We start from the raw sequence: 25,597 nt of genomic DNA, 5'->3' as shown, positions 1-25,597 counted from the left end.
GTAGAGCTGCTACAGCACAAGTGTAATTTGGTAAAAAAATTATTATTTTTCTAAAAAGTTAAGTTTAATTTTAAATTATGTTTGCTGATGGATGTACGAGATGGGAGTTTCAGTGGTCAATGCGGCTGTTAAATACAGGAACAGGATCATAGATTATTTCAATGTAGGTAAATATTTAGAAGCATTGACTGTCAAATACTCTCTCATATTCTCCACTGATACTTTCCTCGTAACCTTCCACTATTAAGTCCTCGCTTTAACATCCTGTTCCACCCAAACTTTTGGGGGTTTTTCTCCGGGTACTCCGGTTTCCCCCATTAACGCCAGCCGCTAAAATTAGTTTTAAATTGAGCAAAGCAAAATTAAAACACACAAAAAAAAAATAACTCTGCCTAAGTGATTTTTTAAATTACTTTGCCAGTCCCAAGCCTGGATAAAAGAGGAGGGTTTTTTTATTGTGTTTTCAGTTCGTTTTTAAAGCAGGTGAGCATCAAGACCCTGTTACATCACCCAGATTGGCATCACCAGGGCCCCACTCTTGAACCAGACCTTAGTTGGGGCTCATAGATGAACCTCTTTGGCTGGGGCTCGCCACAGTCCCACAAGTCCCAGCCGGGTTCAGCCTGAATAGACGACATGGGATAAGTCTGGAGGAGAAGGCCGGGGAGAGGGAAGTCTGAGCATCTTTGCTTAGACTGCTGCCCTCACGACCCGGTCCCGGATGAGCTTAAGAATATGGATGGATGGATGGATGAGATAAGTCTCTTGTTGGCCAACAGTCTGTAAGAGAACTCCAAAGTGCCCGGTGCAATGTGGTTTGGGTGGCAGTCGAAGGATGGTGCCTTGTGACCCAAATCCTGGTCATGGAATGTTGGTTCTGGGAACGTGGAACATCTTCTCTCTGGGAGGGAAGGAGGCTGAGTTTGAAAGGTAGTGGCTAGATATAGTTAGATCCACCGCCATGCAAATCATGGTCTCTGAAACTCAGTCCCTCAACAGGGGTTGGACTCTGAACCATTCTGGATTGCTCATGGTGAGAGGCGACAGACCTTTGTGGGCTTACTTGTGAGGCCCCAGCTCAGTGTTGGACTTCAACCCGGTAGTCAAGAGGGTCAGGCCCCTACCCATCCCACAGCACAGCTGTTTCCCCAAATTCCTATGGAGTACATTAAACGAGTGAAGGACCATTTCTCTCTGACAACCCGGTTAAAGTTAGACGAAGGTTACAAGTACTTCATTGAATGCTGCTCGTTTGATTACGAAGGTACTTGTGATTTTATTCTTTTAATCTGTGCTAATGCTAACATTAGCAATAGCTTTGGCTATTATTGTAAACAGTGCAAAAGTAAGGTAATTCCAGCATGTCTGACATTACAAAACTGTTGCCAAAAATTTGAAAGTGATTATTTCCACATCATGTTATAAAATACGCTCGCCCTAAGATCGTTTTTTAACTTTTCAGCTCTTATTTTGAAAGTGGAAAATACGTGGCTCGATAGCTGCTCTTAACATTTTCAGAGAACCAAACCATTCCTGTTCTTACAATTATCCCCTAAAATACCAAGTGAAACAAGTACATTTATCCTGGGAATCCATTAATGCAGCGATGCGTGTCTGTGCTGAAGTTTTTAAATGTGGCCAACATTAATGTCTATCGGGTTTTTTGCTGATCACACCTAAAATACGTGTGTAACGAAGAGGCTGAGACGTTTGGATCCATGTGCATATCTGCTCAAATGAAAGGTTGATATTTTCAATAAAACCTCAAATATTAAAATATTCAAACTCGTGTCTTCAAAGGACGGTAATCAACACACATTCGAAGGCTGCCATCCTTTTTCTATACCAGTACAAGTACGGACTACTACTCTCCCTGATGATCTCGTTTTTAACAACTGGTTGATGTGTTCCTTTACCACCTCATATTCTTAAGGTGGGATTCGTCTGTACTTCTGCTGGACTGGTGTATCATCAAGGAGAGGGATATCGTGTGAAAGAAGGTTAGAGCACCACAAACCTCCATCATGAGTAGAAAAGACAGAACTGTATCTGCTTACGAATGACGTAACCTCATCTTGATCCTCAGCCGCCAGCATGGAAGGGTCAATGCCCCCTATCTGGGCTGGCACAGTTGGCAAAGCAACCTGTGACCCCACAGAAGCCACCTTGCTGATCCCAGCCGGGAGGCTAACAACATGAACTGTGTCCAGTATGCCTAGAAGGGTGCGAGAATTTAAAGAGATATCTGTAGAGCCAACGTTAACAATGGGGATATTCACCGTACCTCGGAACACCTCCACTAAGGAGGGAAAAGCCAGGAGTCCAGCAGGCAGTTTGCAGTCCGAGGGATCAAACAGCACTGTGCGATCAGAATACCGCTCTGAGCAGGTAGGTGTCTGAATCGGTGAACATTTTTTCCACATTTTCAGATAGCTCCATCATCAGCAAACAAAGACTTACCGAAGGTGATATCAACATCATCAAATATATCATTAATCATAATATTGAATAAAACTGGGCTAATAACTGCACCTTGTGGAGTTCCATTCTCCACTCCAATCACTTCTGATAAAACAGCCCCCACCCTAACCTGTATTGATCTGTCTTTCAAGAAATTTTCAATCCAATGAAACAGTCTACCACAAACCCCTGCTTTTTGCAATTTAAGCAACAGGCCTTCTTTCCATAAGGTATCATATGCCCGTTCAATATCCAAAAACACAGACAACACAGCCTCCCTATTTATCATCCTCCTCCTAACATCCCTGTCCAAGCCTGCAATCGAATCTAAAGTGCTTCTCCCCTTCCGAAAACCATTCTGATACTTAACAAAAAAAAAAACACTGCTTTCAAGGTAATACTCAAGTCTATTTGTCACCATCCTCTCCATCACTTTGCACACCACAGATGTCAAAGCTATAGGTCTATATGAAGATGGAGAAGAAGGATCTTTTCCTGGTTTTAGGATTGGAACTATAATTGAATGCTTCCAGGCTTTAGGTAATATACCCGCCTCCCAAATATAATTAAATAACATTAGCATGTCATGTTTTGTGCCTTCATCCAAATGTTGTAACATTAAATAACTAAGCTGATCCTTACCAGGGGCTGTGTTCACCCCCCGGGATATAGCGTCTTTAAACTCTCTAAAAGAGAAATACACATTATAAGAGATATTCGAAGCAGGTATTCCCACATACCCAAAATCGTTTCCATCCATCCATCCATCAATCTTCTTGACCGCTTCTTCCCTTTCGGGGTCGCGGGGTGCCGGAGCCTATCCCGGCTACTGAAGGGCGAAGGCGGGGTTCACCCTGGACAGGTCACCAGTCCGTCTCAGGGCCTCAATCACACACCCATCCACTCTCACATTCACACCTAGGGACAATTTAGAGTCACCAATTAACCTATGAAGCATGTTTTTGGACGGTGGGAGGAAGCCGGAGTCCCCGGTGAAAACCCACGCATGCACGGGGAGAACATGCAAACTCCACACAGAAAGGTCCCAGCCGGGAGTCGAACCAGGGCCTTCTCGCTGTGAGGCAAGAGCGCTAACCACTGCGCCACCGTGCAGCCCCAAAATCGTTTCCCAATAACAGTTTTCTGGACTCAAGAATTTCAGTACTCAGACATACAGGATCATGTACTCTTTTAAAAACTTGAACAATCATATTTGCTTTATCTGCACTGGTATTTGCCACTTTATGACCATCACTCAAAAGTGGGATTGTAATTTTCACCACCGTTCCAGACATGCGGCGTATCTTCCGCCAAAGGTGCACCACCGAGGTATCAGGACCTAAGGAACCACAAAACCGTCTCCGATAATTTCTCTTTTCAGTTTTTATCACTTTCCGCGCCAACGCCCTACATCTTTTAAAGGCAACAACATTTTCCAGTGTTGGGTACTTACGAACTTTCCTAAATGCACTCTGCCTCTGTCTGATTGCCTCACTACACTTCACATTCCACCAAGGAACTATAACACGACCTTTAGGGCCTTTTCTGACAGGAATGGTTTCCAAAGCAACCGTCAGAATCATAAACTTCAACGAGTCCCACATCTCATCTATTCTACCATCACTGTTCACAAACTCCAAACCAGAAGCTGTTCCCTTTTGAAATCTTTGCCAGTCAGCTCGAGAAAAATCAAATCTTTGGATGCTGTCCTCCGGATCCATCACCAGAGTCCTACCAAATCTGCACACAACCGGGAAATGATCACTTCCCTTCATATTCGTCTGCAACACAGCCCATTCACCAACCCTCGCCAGTCTTGGGGAGGAAAAAGTTAGATCGAGGCACGACTTTTTATTTGAGGGCACATCAAACCGAGTTGATTTGCTTGTGTTCAACATTACAAAGCCAGAGACGTCCAGAAAATCCTCAGGAACGGCTCCATTAAAGTCCCTTTTCTCACTCCCCCACAGCGGGTTATGGGCATTAAAATCCCCTACCCATACAGCAGACCGCCCAGTCTTATTTAAAATGTCTTCCAGTTCAGTCAGGATCAAGCGTGCGTTGGGATTATAACAGTTCACCAGGTGCATTTTTCCATCATCACACCACACCTCACATATAACACATTCAAGATTACCCTCCCAATGACAGACCCTGAACTGCACTCCACTCCTTATGAACGTGACCACCACTCCTATCTGATCTATCTCTACGCACACTTTCATATCAAAAAATCCAGATGAGGTTTCAACCATGTCTCTTGCACACAAATTAAATCTGACTTTGGATTAAAATCTGGAATAAACCTTTTAAATTCCTGTCCATTAGCTATAAGACTCCTAGCATTCCATTGTACAATAGAAAACATCAATCTTTAGACTCCATCCATGTCTTCAACAAACACTCCTTCAACACTACAGTCTCCTTCTCTATCCACCTCCCTTTCAGAACTGCAGCCTTGACCAGCTTTCATAAACTCATGCAGAGATTGAGGAGCAAAATCCCCAACACCCAAAAATCTAGTAGCAGACTCAGACACAAACTTAATACTATCAGATCTTGACTTCTTGCCTCGAGTACCATACACAACATTGACTACCAACGCTTCCTTACGGACCGTCAAATTAACTGCCTCAACACCCACGGTAGAAGGCGAGCCTGCCAACAAACTCCGACTTGCAGGAGAAGTCACCGAAACTCTGGTAGGAACATCAACATTAACTCTTCTCACGGCTTCCGCATAAGAAAGATTATGCTGCTGCCTGACATCTTGGACCTGTCCCGCTTTAATGAAAAAGCCACACTCCTTAGACGACGCCATATGACAGCCTCCACAGTTACAGCATTTCAAAGCAGACCCATCACAACTAGCGACATCATGATTACCCACATTTTAAACAGCGCCTATCTCCTCTGCATGCAATTGCCACATGCCCAAAACGCTGACATTTGAAACTTCGCAACGGGGGTCTCAAATAAGGTTTAACCAGATAGGAAAAACAACCAAGAAATACCCTCAACGGGAGCGTGTCCCCTTTGAAGGAGAGCAAAACCGGGGCACACGGATTCCCACCTTCACGAACCTTAAATCTCTTGACCTCCACCACATCTCCTCCAACCACATTATCTTTAATTTCCTTCTCCGTCATGTCTGCAAAAACACCGTACACAACCCCTTTTATCACATTGCTCCGATCAGTGATTGCCACTTCCACTTTTATGAAGATTGTTTTTTTTAGATAATTTAGATTATTGCTTATTAAAAGGTACATTTTCTTAAGTGTAGTTATAAAAGAAATAAAACTCACAAATGCACCATACAGTGAGGGAAATACTTTTAATTTTTGCAAGGTCTCCCATTTAGAAATCAAGGAGGGTCTGAAATGTAAATCTTATGTCCATGCCCACTGAGAGCGACATCATCTTAAAAAATCTGGAAATTACATTGTAAGTGATTTATTTGTATGCTACTGCTGCAGATATTTGAACACCTTGGAAAATTAACGTTACTGTTTTGTACGGTAGCCTTTGTGATTTCGCAGGTCAATCTTTTATCTTTTATCCTTTTTATTATCTGTAACAATTTAATCATAATAAAAGGATGTCGCTGTTTTTGAAGAGGTTATCTTGTATGTGAAGCTTGTCATCCTTTGTATATTCAACCTTATCTTAGCAAGTCAGCACAGAAACATGTAACAGCTGCTGGCCTGAAATCCTTACTGATTTGTGAATCATCACATGTTGTGTGTCAAGCTGTCACAGTTTCACCAAAAAGCTGATTAAACTCCAAAGATCTGCCATGACCCCATTTCTTGAAACAACAGTTTGATGTCATAAATACTTTCTCAGTGGCGTTAAAAGCAGAAGACTGAGGTTGTATAAAGAAAACTAATGTTACTATTTGGTACAGGAGCCTTTGTTTGTGATTCCACAGGTCAAATATTTCTTGCAGTTCTTCTCCAGGTTTGTACTGACTGCAGGAGGGATTTTGGCCCACTCCTCCTCACAGATCTCCTCTAGACCACTCAGGTTTCTGAGCTGTCACTGAGAATCACAGTTTGAGCTCCTCCAAATATTTTCTATTGGGTTTGGGTCTGGAGGCTAGCTAGACCACCCCAGAACCTTGATATGCTTCTTATGTGTTTCGGGTCATTGTCATGTTTGAAGACCCAGGAATGACCCATCTTCAATGCTCTGACTAATGAGACTATTCTTCTTCCATTTTCTAAGAATCCCTCCAACAGTGGATCTTTTGACACCGAGCTACTTAGTAATTTCCCCGTAGCCTTTTCCAGTCTTGTGGAGGTCTACAATTTAGTCTCTGGTGTCTTAGGACAGCTCCTTGGTCTTGGCCATGTTAGTAGTTGGAGTCTTATTGTCTGTTTGGTGTGGACAGATGTCTTTATGCAGCTATAACCACCTCAAACAGTTGATTCTAATTTAGAATAGTAAGTGGAGTGGAGGTGGACTTCTTAAAAGAGGACTAACAGGTCTTCGAGAGTCAGAATTCCAGCTGATTCATGTGTTCAAATACGTATCTGCAGCAGTAGCATACACATACATTAATCCAAAAATCATAAAATGCCATTTCCACATTTTTTTGTTTTGTTTTTAAAGTTTTTTTTCTTTTAGATTATGTCTCCCACAGTGGCCATGAGTTTAAGATGAACACTTCAGACCTCTCCATGATTTCTAAGTGGAAGAACTTGCAAAATTTCAGGGTGTTCAAATATTTATTGGCTTCACTGAATAGGATGTGAAAGAAATTGCCAAGTAGTTAAAAATCTGGAGTACTTTTGTACCTCTCAAACATCACAAACTTAACTGCTGGCCTTCATAAAAGTTTATGGTCCGTCAATTTATATTTTCTCAAAGGAAATCTGAAAACTATGTTCCTAAGGTTGGCAAACATCCAGTGACATTAAATCCCTCAAACGGCCACTGGAGGCTGGTTTCAAAAGACTGCAATTTCCCATCAACTCCTGTTTTCCTGTCAGATTTTCACCAAAAATAAATGTATTTATTTCAGAACCATGTAGGAGGTCGGCAACCTAGGTGGCACGCGGAGGGAAGGACAGTGGCACACCAGGGTGTGACGACAAAAAGCTATTTTGTCGTTCTTTTTGTATTTTTCAGATTTGAAAAGAGGGATCATCTCTTCACGAGTATCTTTGACCCCCCATGGCGTTATAAAGAAAGAGTCCATTCATGCAGCGCTGTGTATGACCCCGCCCACCAATATAAACGCTGCAGCTTTTTTCTTTTTTTTTTCAATAAAGCTTTATCGTTTCACACAACACATATTACTCTCAGCAGCCGCCTTCAGGATCGTATGATTTAAATTAATGCGCACCGTGGGGAAAAAAAATGCAGTGAAATTAAACAGCTGTGATAATTCCTGAGTTTTGAAACTGTTACCGTTGAGACAAGTGTGGCGATTTGAGCGCGTGTTTCTGGATGGACCAGAGGAGCATGAAACAAAAGTTTATGTCCAGTTGCAGAATATTTAAATCACTATAAATAGTGAACTAATAAAAAAGTGAAAACATTTAATTTTTCCTGCAATAAAAGCTTCATCACAGAATGAACTAACAAGTCCCTCAGGTTCTGTCTCATAATGTAACAAAAATAAAAAGCCAAAATCATACTCGTGTTTTTTCTTTATTAACTGTTGTGAAGTTCTCAGAAATATTGATGATATCTTGTTCTGATCCAGTTCTTGTTAGTATGGCACACTACAAATACAGTACTTTTCATTTCAACCAAGCATTGTTGCAATACTATTTCAACTTTTTTCTTTGTGCAATATTTTCATGGAATCACAATTTTGAGCTAATATGCTTTTTTTTTTTTTTTTTTTTTTAAAAAGGTCTTTGACCTGCTGTTTGTGAATTACATTTTTTTCCAGATATATTGCAAATGTTTTTGTATTTATTCGTATTAATGTTCACATTATAGTTGTAACTGGCTGGATAACTCAGTTGGCTGGATGCACGACGTTCAGCTCCCAGGACGGCAATCAGCTAAAATCCAGTGAGGGTCCTTAGACGGGAGTCTTCACGATGCTGCATAACTTGATCTTTCTGTGCCTTAAAAATACAGGATTATGTCAGGAAGAGCATCCGATGTAAAACTCTCTGTATAACCACCTGTGTGCATCAGTGAATGCTGATTCCTGTCAGGATAAACCGAAAGGTGAATAACAACAGAGATCACACTATAGGTGGTGAAGGCACAGTTGTTGAGGAGAACATTTTGAATTGGCTCTTCATGCCATAGCTGCTGACCCCTGCCCTACAGGAATGACGACGTTCACGATGACAAAGGGAGGAGCTGTGGCAGCCCAGACAGAGTTTAAAAGGTGCTGATTGCTGAGTGACTTTGAGCTGCGACTCAAGGACCACACAGCAAACAGGTTTGTGTTAACTGTTGGGTTTGTAGAGAAGAACTTAGTTAAATGCAAGGGTTAAATTCATTGTTTTGATCGTTTTTTCCTCTGAGAAAAGTTTGATCTGTAACATCTAACACTGAAACGGATGTGTTGCTCCCAAACTCAGGTCAAGATGGGAGGTCTCCTTGGCTGGTCTGGACTTATGTTGAGTCTTGTCTCTATCTGCTCTGCCCAGACTCAGGTAAATAATGCTAACTATATATATGCTGTGCAAATAACTGTCCACACAAAGGTTAAGTCTTCCTTGTTTTTCTTGACTCCTAACAGAAGAGCGGACCAGGACACACAGGTAAAGAACATTTAGTTAATTCTTCCCATCGACAGCAAGAGACTGTATTTACTGTAACATGGTTTCTTCCTCTCCGGTCAGGTGGACCCCCCGACTGCTCATACATTCAAACATTTTCACCACATGGAGCCAGTGGGGTTTACGTCATCCAGCCTGAAGGGTTTAAGTATAGCTTTCAGGTATCAAACATGACTTTTTCTCTTCACTTCTTTCAAATTTAGACAAGTAAACAGTCAATTAACTCAGGAAGGAAGCAGTTTTGGAACTTTTAGGAACCATCAATCCTGTTCGTTTGTTTATTAACAACAAAGAAAGATGTGGAATCCTAAAAAAGTATACTTTACATAGTAATTAATGAAATTCTTTCAAGCTTGTTTTTTTTTAACAATAAAAACAAAAAAGCTTCCTATTAAGCAGCAGAATGTAGAAATAGGTAATCAGTGTGTTTAATACCCTTAAACTGCCTGTTCAACCAAATAGTAGAGCTATTTTAGAAAACATAGTTTAAAAAGCATTGATTGTGATTATTCCTCCCCTTAGTTCAGGGGTCTGCATCTTCCCTTCCATTATGGCTCTCTGGTTAAAGAAACATATAAAGTTTTTAACTTTAAAAGTTACTGGAATGTAAAAACAAGCAAATGACTCAAACATTATGGATTATAAACCTTTTTATCTACATTTGAACAAATTCAAGGATTTTAAGTGTGGTTAAAAAATATGGTAACAGTAAAATGTTTGATTTTATTATTGTTTGATTAGACTGGGACATTTCTGGCTGAGATGCACCACATATTTAAATATATATATATATTAATTACTACCAAGGTCACATTACCTACCACTACTGGGTGTCTTTTATTTTGAAAGATCGTCATACAGACCTCCGTCAAAAGTTGTAAACTATTTTATATTTTGAAAAAAAGCTATCTTCTCTTTGTGCACATGTTTCATTTCTGCCGGAAAAAATAAAGAATCATCTTTTTCTTATATTAATCATAGTATAGATAAAGAATGATTTTGCAGCTCCTACTGGGTCGTGGTATGAAAAACTGACCCGGATAGCTCTTGAAACATCAAGCTCAAACATCTTTTTAATTGATTTTGTCTTATAGGGTAGTTAAAGAGTTAATGGAGGTTTGGGAAGATCCAGTAGAAATGCTGGAATCTAAAGAAAACATGAGTTAAGCAAACTATTAACCCAAAATTTAAATTTGATTAAAAAAAAATATTGTAACAAATTAAAGAACTTTTGTTAATTGATCCAATGTACCACTTTTTTCTGACGGCTTGATCCAGTTCTTCACCCGTTCAGGTTTTTCTGTTTAGTTTCACGTCTTCCATGGACTGTTGATGAAATCTGATCACCCCTAGAAGTTGCTCAAAGAATAGAATCGTTTGATATAGTTTAATCACTGCATGAAACACCAAGCAAAGGCCTCGTGCCCTCCCCAAGGACACATCAAAATGTTGATATTAAAACGAGGACGCAACTTTCTAATCAGCACATTCCTGCTCTCTACTAAGCCAAGCTTTTCTCAGTGTGAAACTTTTGAATTAGGTAAAAGATAAAACTAGTTAAAATACCTTTTATTCCTGTTTTGAAATATAGGTTTTAGTAAAAAGAATAAATTCCTTCATGTTTTCCTGCTCAGGCTTACTGTGAGATGGGTGGACATGGAACCTGGACGGTGATCCAGAGGCGTACTGGAGGAGCAGTGGCCTTTGAAAGGGAATGGGCAGCATATAAAAATGGATTTGGATTTTTAACATGTATGGAAAAAAATTAGTTCCTCGTGTCCTTTCTTAAACTGTCCCAGCTACTCTGCGTCTCATTCCTTGCCTTTCAGCTGCTTCATTCAGGGGCCTCCACAATGAATCACCAGCCTCCATCTAACTCTCTCCCTCATCTCCTCCTTCTCTACCTCCATGAACCTCCTTTTTGGCCTCCTTCAGTCAGAATCTTTTTTTTTAAACCAATGTAGTCGTTGTCCCTTTTCTCAAACCATTTCAATCTGCTTTCCTGCATTAATCTTTAAACAGCTGAGATGTTGTGAACAACATCACTTTTTTACTTTAACTCTTGGACATAAATCCGCTGATTCTAAAAAGTGGCTTTGTATATTGGCTTTGCACAGATATGAATTGGAATTTTTGTTAATCCCATAAATAGTTGAGGAGTTACGGTAGTCAAAAGAATGCCAACATAGGTGGAAAAGCTCCAGTTTTATAGGATTAATCTCCAAAAGATGGAGCATAAGCTCCATCTTGGACTAACTCGTCTGAACCACTGTCTTCAATCCTTGTCAGTAATCACCCCTGGTGATTATTGACCCCTTTCACTTGCCATACTGGCAGCATAATTTACATGCTACTTTTAAAATATGCATAACAAGCAGTATTTTTGATGGCGAATACGTGTTCTATTACCGCGCTTTCCTGTAAATTATTGACCACATTTGCTTTCCATAGCTGACGGGGTAATTTACGTACTACTTTTTAATCATGTGTATAAAGCAGTGCTTTTAATGGCCAATACATGTTTTTTTACAGCAACTTCCCTGACGACTCTTTTGCTTTATCATACAAGACGATGTAGTTTACATGCTACTTTTAAAACGTGTGCAAAAAGAAGCGTTTTTGATGGCCAATACGCCGTTTTTTGCAGTGCTTTATGATTTCTTACCTCTTTTGCTTGCCATACCAGACTGCAAATTACATGATACTTTTAAGACGTGTAAAAAATAAAAAGCAGCATTATGATGGCCAATATAGCATCTTTTACTGTGCTTTTCCTGGCAATTATTGACCGCTTTTTGCAGATTATTAATGACTTTCATTGATTGTTCACTTCTGACCTCACCCAGCTACAGGATGTTAAATTTAGATTTCATGGGATGTTTTATAAGCAGTACAACAGGCTTCAATCCTCTCTCTAGAATGTAAAATAATCAGAGTAAACTTCCATTCTCCTGATTCCTTCAGGGGATCACTGGCTCGGTCTGGAGAAGATTTCTGCGATGACTAAAGACACATCCAGGAGGTGGAAACTGAGAGTGGACCTGTGGGACTTTGAAGGTGGCAGTGCTTATGCTGAGTACGAAGACTTCAGGGTCGGAGATGAGAGCACAAATTACAGACTGAGTGTTGGCAGATACAGTGGAACCGCAGGTACTGATGTGTCCTTACATGGAGATCATAGAAAAATTACTAGCTTTTCAATTATCTATCATGTTTATTTTTGTTTCCTGTTTCTGTCTAAAGGTGATGCTATCCGGGGAGCGTATCACGGCATCGACCAAAATGGCTTTGGCTTCAGCACCATTGACCGTGACAATGACGGCTGTGACCCTTGTCTCTTCGGTGACATTGCTGTGGGGGAATGCACAGAGTATGAGCGTGGTGGCTGGTGGTACAGCAAGTGCGGCTCTGCCAGTCTGAATGGAGACTGGCATCCAAAGGGAGACAACGTTGGTTGGTTTTCAGGTCTTCACTGGCTCACCTGGAAAGGACCTGGGCCCTACTCAGCCAAGGCCACCAGAATGATGATCACTCCCATGCTGCCTTATCAAAAAATGTTCTGATTATCTCTGTTTTATATGCTTTTAGAATTCTTAAAATAAACTACCGGTGCTTGAAACTCTGACTTGTTTGTATGTCTCAATCTCTGAGATGTATCAAGTCTATAAAAGCTGAGAATGGATGGTCTGTTAACACTGGAGGTTCTGAATAAAGTTAAGAATGAACACTTCTGGACTGGACTTTTGGAAATCAGCAAGTCCACTTTAACCAATTGGCATCAATCAATTTTCTAAACTAATGGTTAATTCCAAGATGCTGCCATACCTCTACTGCATTCAGACAAACACCCTTTTTTTCCCCTTCTCTGATCTCTTTTCATAGATATAAAATTAAATGTATAGATTTATAAATTCCTTCTTACAGGACATTTTCTTTAATGTGAAGTTTTAGTACCATTATATGCAACCTAAATACATTTTCCTAGCTAACCATTTTTCTTTTCTAAAAACAAACACCAGTTTGATCAGGTTTTAAGTTTCAATTAAGAGTTGTCAAAGAAAATTCGAGGACGGCGCGATCATTGTAAGAGAGTGCTGAACCTTATCAGTGACTTTTGTAGCATCTGCAAAACAACATTCACTGATGTCTACAGAAAAGTCCAGCTTTTAGACGATCACTAATCTCAAGAGGGTACCTCCAATGTCCTGAGGATGGCAGCAGTGCTCCTCTTTTCTATCTTTTTGAGCTTCAATAACTACAAAGTACTGAAAATACTATGAAGATACTTGTATTTTTATAGCATAAATTCAAGAAAGACGGATTTTAAAAACGTGTAAGAAATGTTAACTGTGGCAGACTGTTGACATGTTCACGGTGTATGCTCCCCTTGCCCAAAAGCAGTTAGGATAGGCTCCAGGATCTCAGTGATCCCATAAGTAGGTCAGTGGGTTTAGATAATAGAGGTACCGTATAGCATTTTAGATATTTAATGCAGTCGTGCCTTTTTTAGACACTTTCTGGGGGTTACCTGTGTTGATATTGTCCTGCTTAGTGTCAATACGACATTGTTATCTGCTCAGCAAGCAAATTTTAATGATGAAAAGGAGAGGACCAACATTCCTCAAGCCACGGTCAAAAACCTAATCAACTCCATACAAAGGAGATGTGTTGCACTGCATGAGGCAAATGGTGGTCACACCAGATAACGAAAGTCCATGGCCAGTAATGACCACTAAACTGAATCCCATGGAGCCGTGGTCCCCAACCCCCAGGATACAGACAGGTGTCGTGTCGTGGGTCACTTGATACCGGGCCAATGAAGGTTTGGGATCCTCAAGAGTTGTTCAGCGACTTGATGAGGGTCAAGGTCACAGCCGAATCTGTCAGCCAGGAGAACCAAGATCTATAGAAAGAGGTTCAGAAGGTCCAAGCCACCATCGTGGCCCTGGAACCTCTGCAGCAGCAGCTGAAAGACCACACTGATCACCTCCAAACACTGCAGGAGAAAAACCTCATTCTCCAGAACCAGCTGAAAGACCTCCACAGACATCGTGAGGAGGAGGCAGCAATGAGACAACGTTCTACCGCCATCCTCACCCAAACCAAGTCTCTGGAGGAGGAGAACTCCATCCTTGAAGCTGAGATTCTTCAGCTACATTCTACACAACGTAGTTCTGCAGATGAGCTGGAGCACAGATTCAAAGAAGAATCCGATTTGTTTCTGTCTCTGCAGAAACAAAACGCCGTCTTCAAAGAAGAGCTCACAGCTCTGCAGAGGAAGTGTGAGAAAGACGCTGAGATGAAGCTTCAGTATTCCTCTCTGCAAGCGGATAGGAAGGTTGCAGAGATGGAATTCAAAACCCTGAAGCAACAGATCCGTGTTCTTTCTCAGCAATGTGAGGACTTCAGGCCCATGACAGAGAAATTTAATGAGACCACAGAGTACATCGGCCAACTCCAAGAGCGCAATAAATCCCTTTTGGAGGAAGTGGAGAACCTGCAGGTCATGAAACAGGAATTAGAAGGATTGGCCACAGAGTACATCAATCTGGAGACAAATATTAAGGACCTGAAGAGACAAAACGTTAACCTCACTAGAGGTGGAGCAAAGAAGTTTGGAGATTCTGGACCAAAAAGACCTGGAGGTCAAAGTTGTCGCTGGAAGAAAAGAGTATGAAGAAGTTCTGGCTGAAAAGCATTTTTGATGACTAATTTGCCATTTTTTACTGCCCTTTTCTGGCGATTATTGACCTCTTTGACTTGCCACACAGGATGGTGTAATTTACATGCTACTTTTAAAACGTGCATAAAAAGCAACCTTTTTGATGGCCAATTCCCCATTTTTTACAGCGTGTTTACTGGTAATTATTAAGCCCTTTTGCTTGCCATACTGGCTACGTAATTTACATGCTAATTTTAAAGCATGCGAAAAAAGCTGAATTTTTGATAGCCAACATGTCAACTTTACAGTGCATTTGCTGGCAATTGTTAAGCTCTTTCACTTTCCATACCAGATGGTATAATTTACGTGTTTTTATTAAAACATGCATGAAAAGCAGATTTTTTTTAGCCAATACGATGCTTTTTGCTGTGCTTTTCCTGGCGAATATGGACACTATTTGCTCGCCATAACAGACGGCGTAATTTACATGCTACTTTTAAAGCATGCTAAAAAAGCTGAATTTTTGATGGTCAGTATGTCAACTTTTACAGTGCATTTGCTGGCAATTATTAAGGCCTTTCACTTGCCATACCAGACTACGTAATTTACATGCTACTCTAAAAATGTGCATAAAAGGCAGCATTTTTGATCGCTAATACAACGCTTTTTAGCGCGCTTTTCCTATCAAATATTGACTCTTTTTGCTTGCCATACCAGACGGCATAATTTGCATGCTACTTTTAAAACGTCCATGAAAAGTAGCATTTTTGATAGCCAGTACAATGGTTTTTACAGCACTTTTCCTGCCAAATATTGACCCTTTTTGCTTGCCACACACTTCACCCAGCCACAGCATGTCAAATTCCGATTTAGTTCAATGTTGAATAAGTGGAACAACAGGGTGTGGACCCCGTCGACATTAAATTTTTCATATATTCCAATATATATATATATATATGGAAGCTAATAATCATTTCAAACAACAGTTGGCCAGAGGTCCATACCAAACCCTTCTAGATGAAGCAGTTGCTCTTCCTGTTGAGATACAATCAACTTTCTCCAACCTTTCAGTTTGTGACACAAAACCTTCAGGACAAATACGTTTCAGGATTCTTCTTTAAGGCAGTAAAGTCTAAAAGCATTCATCAGTCTTTCTGGTTCTGCATTGGGTTTGGTTGGTCAGGTCAAAGGTCGAGTGCCTATTTCCCTCCATTCTTGGTGCAGGTGAAGTCAGATACTAACCCAATTGCCTGACTTCTTTGGCTGCTTGGTGAAAGTCTCTGTTTTCTGTTTTGAAGAATCCGCCTCCAGACCAGTTTATCTGAGGTTGTGATCTCTCCAGTGTTTAGGTCAACATTTTTGGACTTAGACCTCTGTTGCAAATATTTTTCCTAGTAATAGGTCTCCTCGCAGGCTTTGTCCATCTGGCCTGCCATGAGATGTACAAAATGCATCAAAGATTGTTGTTTTCTAACAGTGTAAATGTGTAGCTGTTTCTGTAAAGTTGAGATGACTGTATGTTTCACCCTGTTTTGTCTGTGATCACTAAAAGGTCACGTTGTGCTCAGTTTGCCTTTAGTTCTACATGAATAATAATGAATAATGATTCTCCTCTATGTGTAGATACTGATTTATCACCATAATTATCAACAATGAGAACAAGCTAAGAAACAAATATCAATATTCAGAACTTGATTAATCTCAGGAATTAAATATATGTAAATGCAAGTATAATGAAAAAAAAATTAGCAACAAAATAAAATTACATTTTAGACGCAGCTCACAAGTGAGTTGTGCTATTTTTAGAAGAGACCTGCGGGCGACTTATGTGGTGCTTGAAGGCGACCTGGCCCCCGCGGGCGCCGTGTTGGTGACACCTGGTTTAAAGTCTCACTCCAATCATATTTTGATTTGTTTAAAAAACATTTTCTTTTTGGCTAAATAAAAAAACTGTAATGTCTTTGAGTTTCTGGCTGGACAATTGACACAGAGTGAGCTTGTTTTCATTTCCCATCATTCCTTTGTGTACATGCTCTCCTGCAAGCTTACAGCCCTTCACAATCCTACGCTGACATTAGCATTGTAACAAAAATGAAGAGCAATATCAGAGCAATCAAAATTTACAGTTTTAGGTATTGCCAACTCAGACAAGGAAAACAAAGACTTTCATGGATCTATTTATCTAAAAGTGGATGTATAAGAATGGAGCGGAGAAGGGAGCTAATGGGCTACTGAAAGAAGTTTGAATGCGACAACCACAAGCTTTTTCAAACTATTTTTTTGTCTGCTCCTGATTCCCCACAATTTGAATTCAGAAATAATAAAAACTGCTATTTTAATCTTTTTTAATATTAATATATGTCCTCCATCATAAGACAAATCCTACAAGAACATATTAAAACACCAAAAGCACAATTTTAATTGAAGTGGATTGGTCTTTAAAGAGAGAATCAAATGGACTGCAATAAGATCATTAACCTGCTTTTGAACATTAAAAAAATAGCTGTATTCATAAGATTCTTCTCATTAGCAGCCTAGAGTTTAGGGAAGAGATTTGACCTGATCATTTTCCTCCAAAACTCTGAAGCTCTTTCTACTCCTGGCAAACAGTTCTGCGGGTTTCCGGGCAGTCAAGCGTCAAAGACAGTTCATTTCCTCCTACCACTGATTTCAACATGAAACCCATCTGCTCATCTCTAAAATACACACACACAACCAGCTCAGTGAAATTCGGTCCGCGACCTAACACCTTAGGTCGCGGACTGAACAGGATAAACATTTATTGAACACACTAAAACTAAATTTTTTAAACTTTGAAACTGTAACTTTTTAACATAATTATGAACTAGATATATATAATTACCTGCAATAATGCTAGTGTGAATGCAGTCAGCTGAATTTTGCACAAAATATGCTGAAATTGAATGCTAAAAATGTTGGAGCTGATAGCTAAAAACACTATTTAAAGCTAATAGCTGAAATCACTGAAGCAAATAGATAAAAAAGGCTAAGGTGAAAATATTGGCTAAATGCCAAATTCATTTTCCTGCTATGGGATCAATTGTAAAAAGGTCTTTTCTGTTTCAGTTTAATAAATGGGCCTCACTGCACTTTCACTTCACTGGTGCCATGTTTCAGGGCTTGATGTATATCCTTGTGACCCTGTAATGTATTTTTGACAGTAGGTTAACAGGGGAACTTTCTTATTAAAGACAAGGACAAGTTGTATTCCAAACAAAGACAAATCGTATCCAAAGCAGACACGTTAAATGTAAAACTTAATTAACTAAACTATTTTTTTTTTGCAAAGTATTAATTTCTGTTCAAGTTTGTTTTTATCCACACATTTATTTATGACAACAATCTTGCACCATATCTTTGAACAAAGCACTTTTTCATAATTTCATAATTTTAATATACTCTTTTTTTGTGCTTCACTGCAGCTTTTCATGTTAAAGTTCAACTTTGTATGTCCAACACCAGAGCGACAGCGTTATCTACAGTAAATGGCTGAGTCTAGTTCAATGATCTTAGTTGTGCTCATACAACTTTTCAGTTGTTTCACATTTTTCTTCTGTTCTTTCATTCATATGTAAGTTTGTTCATATTGTTTTTTTGCCACATCTGTCTCAGAACATCTCATGATTAAAGACTTTACACGTGGAAAGTATTATCATCCATTAGGGACATCAATGCACTAAATGATGCTGAAGGTGCAAGCACTGTAGATCTTGATGTGTTGGATGATCTTGTTGTTTACCCAGTATCTATTGGTCAGACTTGATGACCTAAAAGTGATTTAAAAGAAAATGACAGAGCCAAAAAGAGTCTCAGGAACTGTCTGAGTTACAATAATTGCGTTCATTAAAAGCAGTCGAGGAGTTACTGGTTATTCAAAGAACTTCAACAGCAAAGCTAAAGCTCCACTATTAAAAGCTTCATTTGACTCTTTTAGCCAGAAAACAAACGTGTCTGACTTGAGTGATCAGGCTGAGAACAAAACCTGATTCTTTCTTTGGGTTTGTCCTGGAATGTTGTTCTTTCAATCAGTCAGGTGTAGCCAGATGAGTGAGAAGAAGCAGAAATGTCCTTCTGGGCAGACATGACCCATACGTGGAGAAGCTCATCTAAATACCAGGTCAGGAAGAGTCCGTTTGACTTGGAGGACATGGAGGCTGTGACGAGGACGGAGGTGTGGCATCCCAGACAGAGTTTAAAAGCTGCTGTTTGCTGAGTGACTTTGAGCAGCGACTCAAGGACCACACAGCAAACAGGTCTGTGTTCCAGGAGGGAGTCTTCATTGACAACACTGAAACTTTTTTTAGGTTCATAGAAGATGATTCTGTTAGGAGCTTTGTTAATGAATTTGTAAAATATGTCTCCTAAACTCAGGTCAGGATGGGAGGTCTCTCTGGCTGGTCTGGATCCATGCTAGCTCTCCTCCTGATCTTCTCCATGCAGACTGGGGTAAATAAAGCTAACTACTTATGCTGTGTAAATAACTGTTGGCCCATAGATTGAGTCTCATCATTTCTTGTTTTTCTTTATTTCTAATAATAGAGTGGATCAGGAAACACAGGTATAGGAACGTTTTGTTAATCGTTCTTCCCTTTAACACCCAGAAACTGCTTATAATATCGTTTATTTTTTATTTTTCATGCAGCACCTGATTGTTCATCCATTCAGAATGGAGCTAGTGGAGTTTACAGCATCCAACCTCAAGAATTTAGGTACAGCTTTCAGGTAACTAACGTGACTTTCCATAGCTGTTTGCGATTTTTCCCTCCAATATATTCTGCAATTTTTCTGACAGAGTTAAGTATCATAAGAAGATGAAGCCTATGTATAAGTGGTTTTTAAGATTTAAAAATTGAACAGTCAAAACCATGAGATTAACTTTTTTATCCAAGGAGGAAAAAACAATTCATTTCAATTGCAATACTGTTAAATGCAAACCCTAAACAGGTTGCTAGCCTGTCACAGAGCCCATGGACAGCATGATGAGTTAGCGAGCTTCGCTCTCCAGGCTCCAACAGAGCTAATAGCGATCTCCGCCGCCTGGCAGAACCAGCGAGGTCTACTGTCCAGGCTGCGGGTCCCTGGGCAGTGGCGGCGATTAGCTGCCCAGCAGCACAGAGAGCCACCGTGGGTGCCGATTTAGCACAAAATCAATCTATCTTCATGGCCTTATGATGTTTTCTTATTTTCATCAAGACAATAATCAAAAGATCCTCCAGTTTTATTTTTATTTTCCCACATTCGGGTTTGATGCTCAAACTGGACCACAGACAGATGGAAGTATTGTTTAAAACAGCCGTCAGGTGTATTTATCACTGCATGAGTGAACACAGAACCAGAAGAGACTCTGAAAGATCTGGTGAAAACAAACACAACGATGTACTTGCCAGTGCGTCTGTAGAGCTCCCCAAAACATAAACCCAAGCTACTCACTCAACATCATCCATGTTTTCCTTGATGTGATAACTTTGGCGGTTGCTCCACGATAGGAGTTATCAAGGCTGTAGACAGTAAATTTGACACGCCTCAAAAGTGAGGCGGTCCGGTGTGAATCCATCACAAGGATTGTTTTTCTGAGGTCGTTGACGCTGATCGCAACTTTTAGCCATATTAGCTAAGTAAGCATCTATAGTAGTTTACGCTGCCTGGCCAAAAAAAAAAAAAGTCGGCACCTGGATTTAACTAAGCAAATAGGTACGAGCCTCCTATTGGATAATTACTTCATGTGCGATTATCTTTCAGCTGGCAACAAGTTATTTAAACCCAACTGGTGCAATGAGTTGCTTCTCATTTCTTAAACAACCATCTCAAAAGACACATCCCGTGGTCGTGGAAAAGATGTTAGTTTGTTTGAGAAAGGTCAAGTCATCGGCATGCATCAAGCCGAGAAAACATCTCGGGAGAATCCAGAAACGACTAAAATTGGGTTAAGAACTGTCCCACGTATTATTAAAAACTAGAAGGATAGTATGGACCCATCGTCTTCGAGGAAGAAATGTGGCCGGAAAAAAATCCTGAATGATCGTGATCGGAGATCACTGAAACATGTGGTGAGATCAAATGGAAGAAAAACAACAGTAGAACTCAGGGCTCTCTTTAATAGTGATAGTAAGAGCATTTCCACACGCACAATGTGAAGGGAACTCAAGAGATTGGGACTGAACAGCTGTGTAGCCTTAAGAAAACCACTAATCAGTGAGGCTAACCAGAAAAAAGGCTTCAGTTTGCTAGGGAGCATAAAGATTGGACTCTAGAGCAATGGAAGAAGGTCATGTGGTCTGGTGAGTCCAGATTTACCCTGTTCCAGAGTGATGGGTGCATCAGGGTAAGAAGAGAGGCAGGTGAAGTGATTCCCCTATCATGCCTAGTGCCTACTGTACACGCCTGTGGGGGCAGTGTTATGATCTGGGGTTACTGCAATTGGTCAGGTCTGGGTTCAGCAACAGTGTGTGCTCAAAGAATGAGGTCAGCTGACTACCTGAATATACTGAATGAGCAGGTTATTCTATCAATGGGTTTCTTCTTCCCTGATGGCACGGACATATTCCAAGATGCCAATGCCAGGATTCATCTGGCCCAAATTGACATCATTTTCATGCATGGATTGGCCACCACTTTTTTTTTTTTGGCCAGGCAGTGTAGTTTTCTGGGGCAGTTGATGCCACGGATCACCATGTTAGCACTTTTAGCTACACATGGCAAAGTTAGCACAAATAGCATCTTTGGCTACTGTTTTTGAGAGACAACTGATGATGATGATTGCAATGCTAGCACGTTTAGCAGAATCAGCACAGCTAGCATAATCAGAATGATTTCCATCTTCAGCAATGTGTTTTCCCGAGACTGCTGGTGGCATCAATGGTAGCCACATTAGCATACTTAGCATTTTTAATAGTATTAGCATACAACTTTTGTAAAAATGAAAAGATCACTAAGCCATTTAGGGTCAATAGAAAGGGTGAGCTTTTTGGGGCAGTGAGGAAGTATAGAGGGGGCTGCGAGGACTGGGGTGGGTAATGACAGCAGGCCATGGTCCAGGTAATCAGCCTCAGACAGACCGGGTGAATCCCTGGATTTTGAAAACCCTTGTTATAACAGAAGATGATGAATAAGGTGAAACTTCCTAACTACTTCTTATGACATGTTTTAGATACCAGCAGGTGACAAATTCAAATTTCAAACTAAAAGTTGACTAACAAATCAAAATGGGGAAAACTGAGATCCAATCAACAGTAAATGTTGCAGCCATAGTTAAAACAGCTGCGTTTACGTTTTGAGATGTTTTTCTGATAAAAGCTTAAATAAATCTTTTCATGTTTTCCTGCTCAGGCTTACTGTGAGATGGGTGCAAATGGAATCTGGACGGTGATCCAGAAGCGTACTGGAGGAGCAGTGGCCTTTGACAGGGAATGGGCAGCATATAAGAATGGATTTGGATTTGCATCATGTGTGTAAATTACAGGTTCTTTTTGCTTTATCTTCAGCTGTTTCAGCTACAGTGTTTGTAGTGAACAATGAGGTTCAATCATCTCTCAGTAATGAGTGAAAAATAATCACATTTCTCCTGATTCCTTCAGGGGATCACTGGCTCGGTCTGGAGAAGATTTCTGCAATGACCAAATCCAAGAGGTGGAAACTGAGAGTGGACCTGTGGGACTTTGAAGGTGGCAGTGCTTATGCTGAGTATGAAGACTTCAGGGTCGGAGATGAGAGCACAAATTACAGACTGAGTGTTGGCAGATACAGAGGAACCGCAGGTACTGATGTGTCCTTATATAAACCCTTAGGAAAAAAATACTCTGCTTTAGTAAATGTTTCTTTGTAATCGAAGAAGCTTAAAGTTTTCATATTAAAATGTTTGCCATTTTTTCATTCCTCTTTTTTATGCTCTACAAGCTTTCACAATAGTGTCATTTTTTGTTCCATTGCTGATCCTCCAAAAGAAATGTCTGAATCAGAGAGGAGGAGTGTAAGCATGAAAGGCTCACTATAACATCTGAGTGGAGCTGCAGAGGCAGATGATGCTGAACCATTTTTTCTTAAATAACGTTAATTATTTGAATGCTAATGGTGTTAATGACGAAGAATTAACCTTTATTGTTCTCCCAACAACAACAAATAAACAAAATGGGGGAATTATATGGGAAGAAAAGAGACAGGAGTGGCAAAAACGCTAAAACATGGATCTGTGCTATGCTCAAGTGGGGAGGAGAGTCTATGTGAAGAACCAAACAGCCATAAAAGTACCACCCGGGCCCCTCAAAAATACATAACAAGGTGCACATGGCGTAGGATGGGAGGGGGGTTGCCAGGGAATCTGTTCACAGCACTGAGCAGCTCTCAGCACTATACGGGAAGGGCATGACTATAATGTAACGTACACTCCGAGCATTGTGGCGTGCTCAAGAATGCACTGAACAGAGGATCTTGAACGCACTTTTAGCATGCAATGTTCGCACTGAACGGTTGCTACCCGATACTATCGCATGTATCTACAGTTGGAAGAGTCTCGGTGCAACAAGTCAAAGCGGTTCAAATCGTGATAATCTCGCTCCATGATGTAAGGGGCAAAAAGAAAACATACGTGGCCTTAAAATACATAAATTCATTGTGTTGGGGAAAAAGAAAATCATATTCGTGACTTTAAAATTGTGAATCGAATCATGGCTTGACTGACAGAACACACCCACGTGAAGAAAAGCGCTTCTCAGCGCCAAGAATGTCCATTAATGTGCCTTTACATAGACTTTTCATTGGACGTGATTGCTTGAACACGTGTTGCTGGGGTGAGCGTATAGCATTAGGAGAAAACAGTCAAAAAAGCAGAGAAAATAAAGGCTGCAGTATCCCAGCATGCTCACGTCAGACTCCATTTTCACCATCTTGTGTAAAGACATTTTTAGGAAGTAGTAAGAGCATTTATTCCTATGATTTCTCTATGTATTTTTGTAACTTGTCTTTCAACAACTTCAGGAGTGCTCCTTACAAAGGAAAAGATGGTTTAAAAAAGCAAATATTGTTTAATCAACTTGATTTCAAAGTTAAAAACGCATTGAAGCCTTAATAATATAATAATTTAAGTTAATTGTGATTCTGTGCATGTGGGACTTTGCTCAACCTCTTCTTAGAAGTAATCCAGACATCTGATTGTCCTAAAAGTATTTCATTGCTACGTTGTTTCTGCAGCATAAGTTAAATATGCTTATTGCAAACAAATATCAATCACAGAAAAAGCTGAGTTTGGTCTGTAATGTTCATCATTGAAACACTTCAACTGTGAGAGAAAATGGGAAAATATTCAGGTATTTACCTTGTTGGATTTTTAAATAATTTATGTGTATAATGGCGAAGAAAATTAGGATTTGGTAAGTAATGCAACCCTGGTCTAGGAGACGGAGCTCAAAGGTTTCCATAGGTCTTAAGCAGATTTTCATTACAGCTGCCATGTTGGTCCATTCCTCCATTAAGATCTTCTCCAGAGCTGTGATGTTTTGGTTGAAAACACAGACTTTTGACTCCATCCATGGATTTTCTGTTGGATGGCGTTCCAGACACCGACCAGAACACTCCAGAACTATTAAACACTTGTAACGTAGCCACTATCTTGTTGCTATGGTGATGTGTTTGGTGATGTAATACTGGAAGATCCAGACACCTTTCATCCTCCGTGTTATCACAGATGTAGGGAGGTTTCTACCCAAAATCTCAGCAAACACGGCCCCATTTATATTTTCTTTCACACGGATTTCAGTTGCATTTTATGTCCCAGTTATACTAGGAAAGGATATGTCCATATCTATTTTCTGAAGAAGCTAATATTGATTGTTTTCTTCTGAAGGTGATGCCATCCAAGGCTATCCAGGGCAAAATGGCTATGGCTTCAGCACCTTTGACCGTGACAATGATGGCTGTGACCCTTGCATCTTTTTTGGTGACATTGCTGCAAATTCATGCACTGATTTCGACCGTGGTGGCTGGTGGTACAGCAAGTGTGGCGCCGCCAGTCTAAATGGAGAATGGCATCCAAAAGGAGAAAACACTGGTTGGCTTTCAGGTCTTCACTGGCTCACCTGGAAAAGACCCGTGTCTTACTCAGCCAGGGCCACCAGAATGATGATCACTCCCATGTAACGCTTTCAGAGGATTTCTTTATCTTCAGATGCTTTGTTATTTTCAGCCATGCTTACATGTCAGAAAAATGAAAAACTCTTTCAAACTTTTAATTAAGTGTGTACCTCAATCTTTGAGCTTTTATGGATTAATAAATGGTTCTTCACTCACCTGCTTTGAGACATTTTTTTAAATATACCCCAAAAATTTCAATTTTTAAATAAAACAGTGCAAATGTCATAATGGTTGCTGCATCACAAACCCAAGCTTATTTAAACTATGCTTTCTTCATCTGATCCAACATGATTTGAAAAAAAAAATACTCACAAACGCAGATTTCATCATAAATTATTTTACATATGTCCTCATCCTGCAAGTACATGTTCAAAACACACACACAAAAAAAGATTTTCATTGAAGTTGTCATATTTTGCTACCAAATGACTCTTGAGATGTAACTCAAAGCTGATAAGTGTTATTGTTAATTCTGTGTTCTAGCACAACTTAAAATACTTTTTTAAAAAAAGTGCATGTTACGTCACCTGGGGGTAAACGAAGCCCCGACTCTTCAACTAACAATTTGAAATCT

At 40.1% G+C, this 25,597-nt stretch overlaps 2 protein-coding genes across 4 annotated transcripts in view; both read left to right on the top strand.

The window, feature by feature from the left end:
* LOC112153058 (angiopoietin-4) overlaps window positions 1-12,945 on the top strand; it is a 31,985-nt gene extending 19,040 nt beyond the window's left edge. The window contains exons 1-8 of one of the 3 annotated variants that reach the window (XM_036210129.1): window positions 2,194-2,388; window positions 8,761-8,875; window positions 9,018-9,092; window positions 9,179-9,200; window positions 9,282-9,379; window positions 10,853-10,970; window positions 12,183-12,368; window positions 12,462-12,943. In XM_036210129.1, the coding sequence (XP_036066022.1) occupies window positions 9,024-9,092; window positions 9,179-9,200; window positions 9,282-9,379; window positions 10,853-10,970; window positions 12,183-12,368; window positions 12,462-12,781 (813 nt within the window). In that variant the 5' untranslated portion in view covers window positions 2,194-2,388; window positions 8,761-8,875; window positions 9,018-9,023 and the 3' untranslated portion in view covers window positions 12,782-12,943. Of the gene's footprint in view, window positions 1-2,193; window positions 2,389-8,368; window positions 8,876-9,017; window positions 9,093-9,178; window positions 9,201-9,281; window positions 9,380-10,852; window positions 10,971-12,182; window positions 12,369-12,461 lie in introns of those variants that run through there. The other 2 variants (XM_024282950.2, XM_036210130.1) reach the window with 2 other exon arrangements.
* A 5,994-nt stretch (window positions 12,946-18,939) lies between these two features.
* Window positions 18,940-25,029, top strand: LOC112153070 (angiopoietin-4). Its single transcript, XM_036210123.1, has 6 exons — window positions 18,940-19,347; window positions 19,441-19,459; window positions 19,544-19,623; window positions 22,228-22,345; window positions 22,476-22,655; window positions 24,737-25,029. Exons 1-6 carry the CDS (start codon window positions 19,279-19,281, stop codon window positions 25,027-25,029), a joined length of 759 nt encoding a protein of 252 aa, XP_036066016.1. The 5' UTR covers window positions 18,940-19,278.
* The last annotated feature ends 568 nt before the right edge of the window (window positions 25,030-25,597 follow it).

This window comes from Oryzias melastigma, linkage group LG23 (genome assembly GCF_002922805.2).
Source record: "Oryzias melastigma strain HK-1 linkage group LG23, ASM292280v2, whole genome shotgun sequence".
In the NCBI taxonomy this organism is placed as follows: Eukaryota; Metazoa; Chordata; class Actinopteri; order Beloniformes; family Adrianichthyidae; genus Oryzias; species Oryzias melastigma.
Note: the sequence above shows the minus strand (reverse complement) of the source record. Positions and strands in the feature narration are given on the sequence as shown.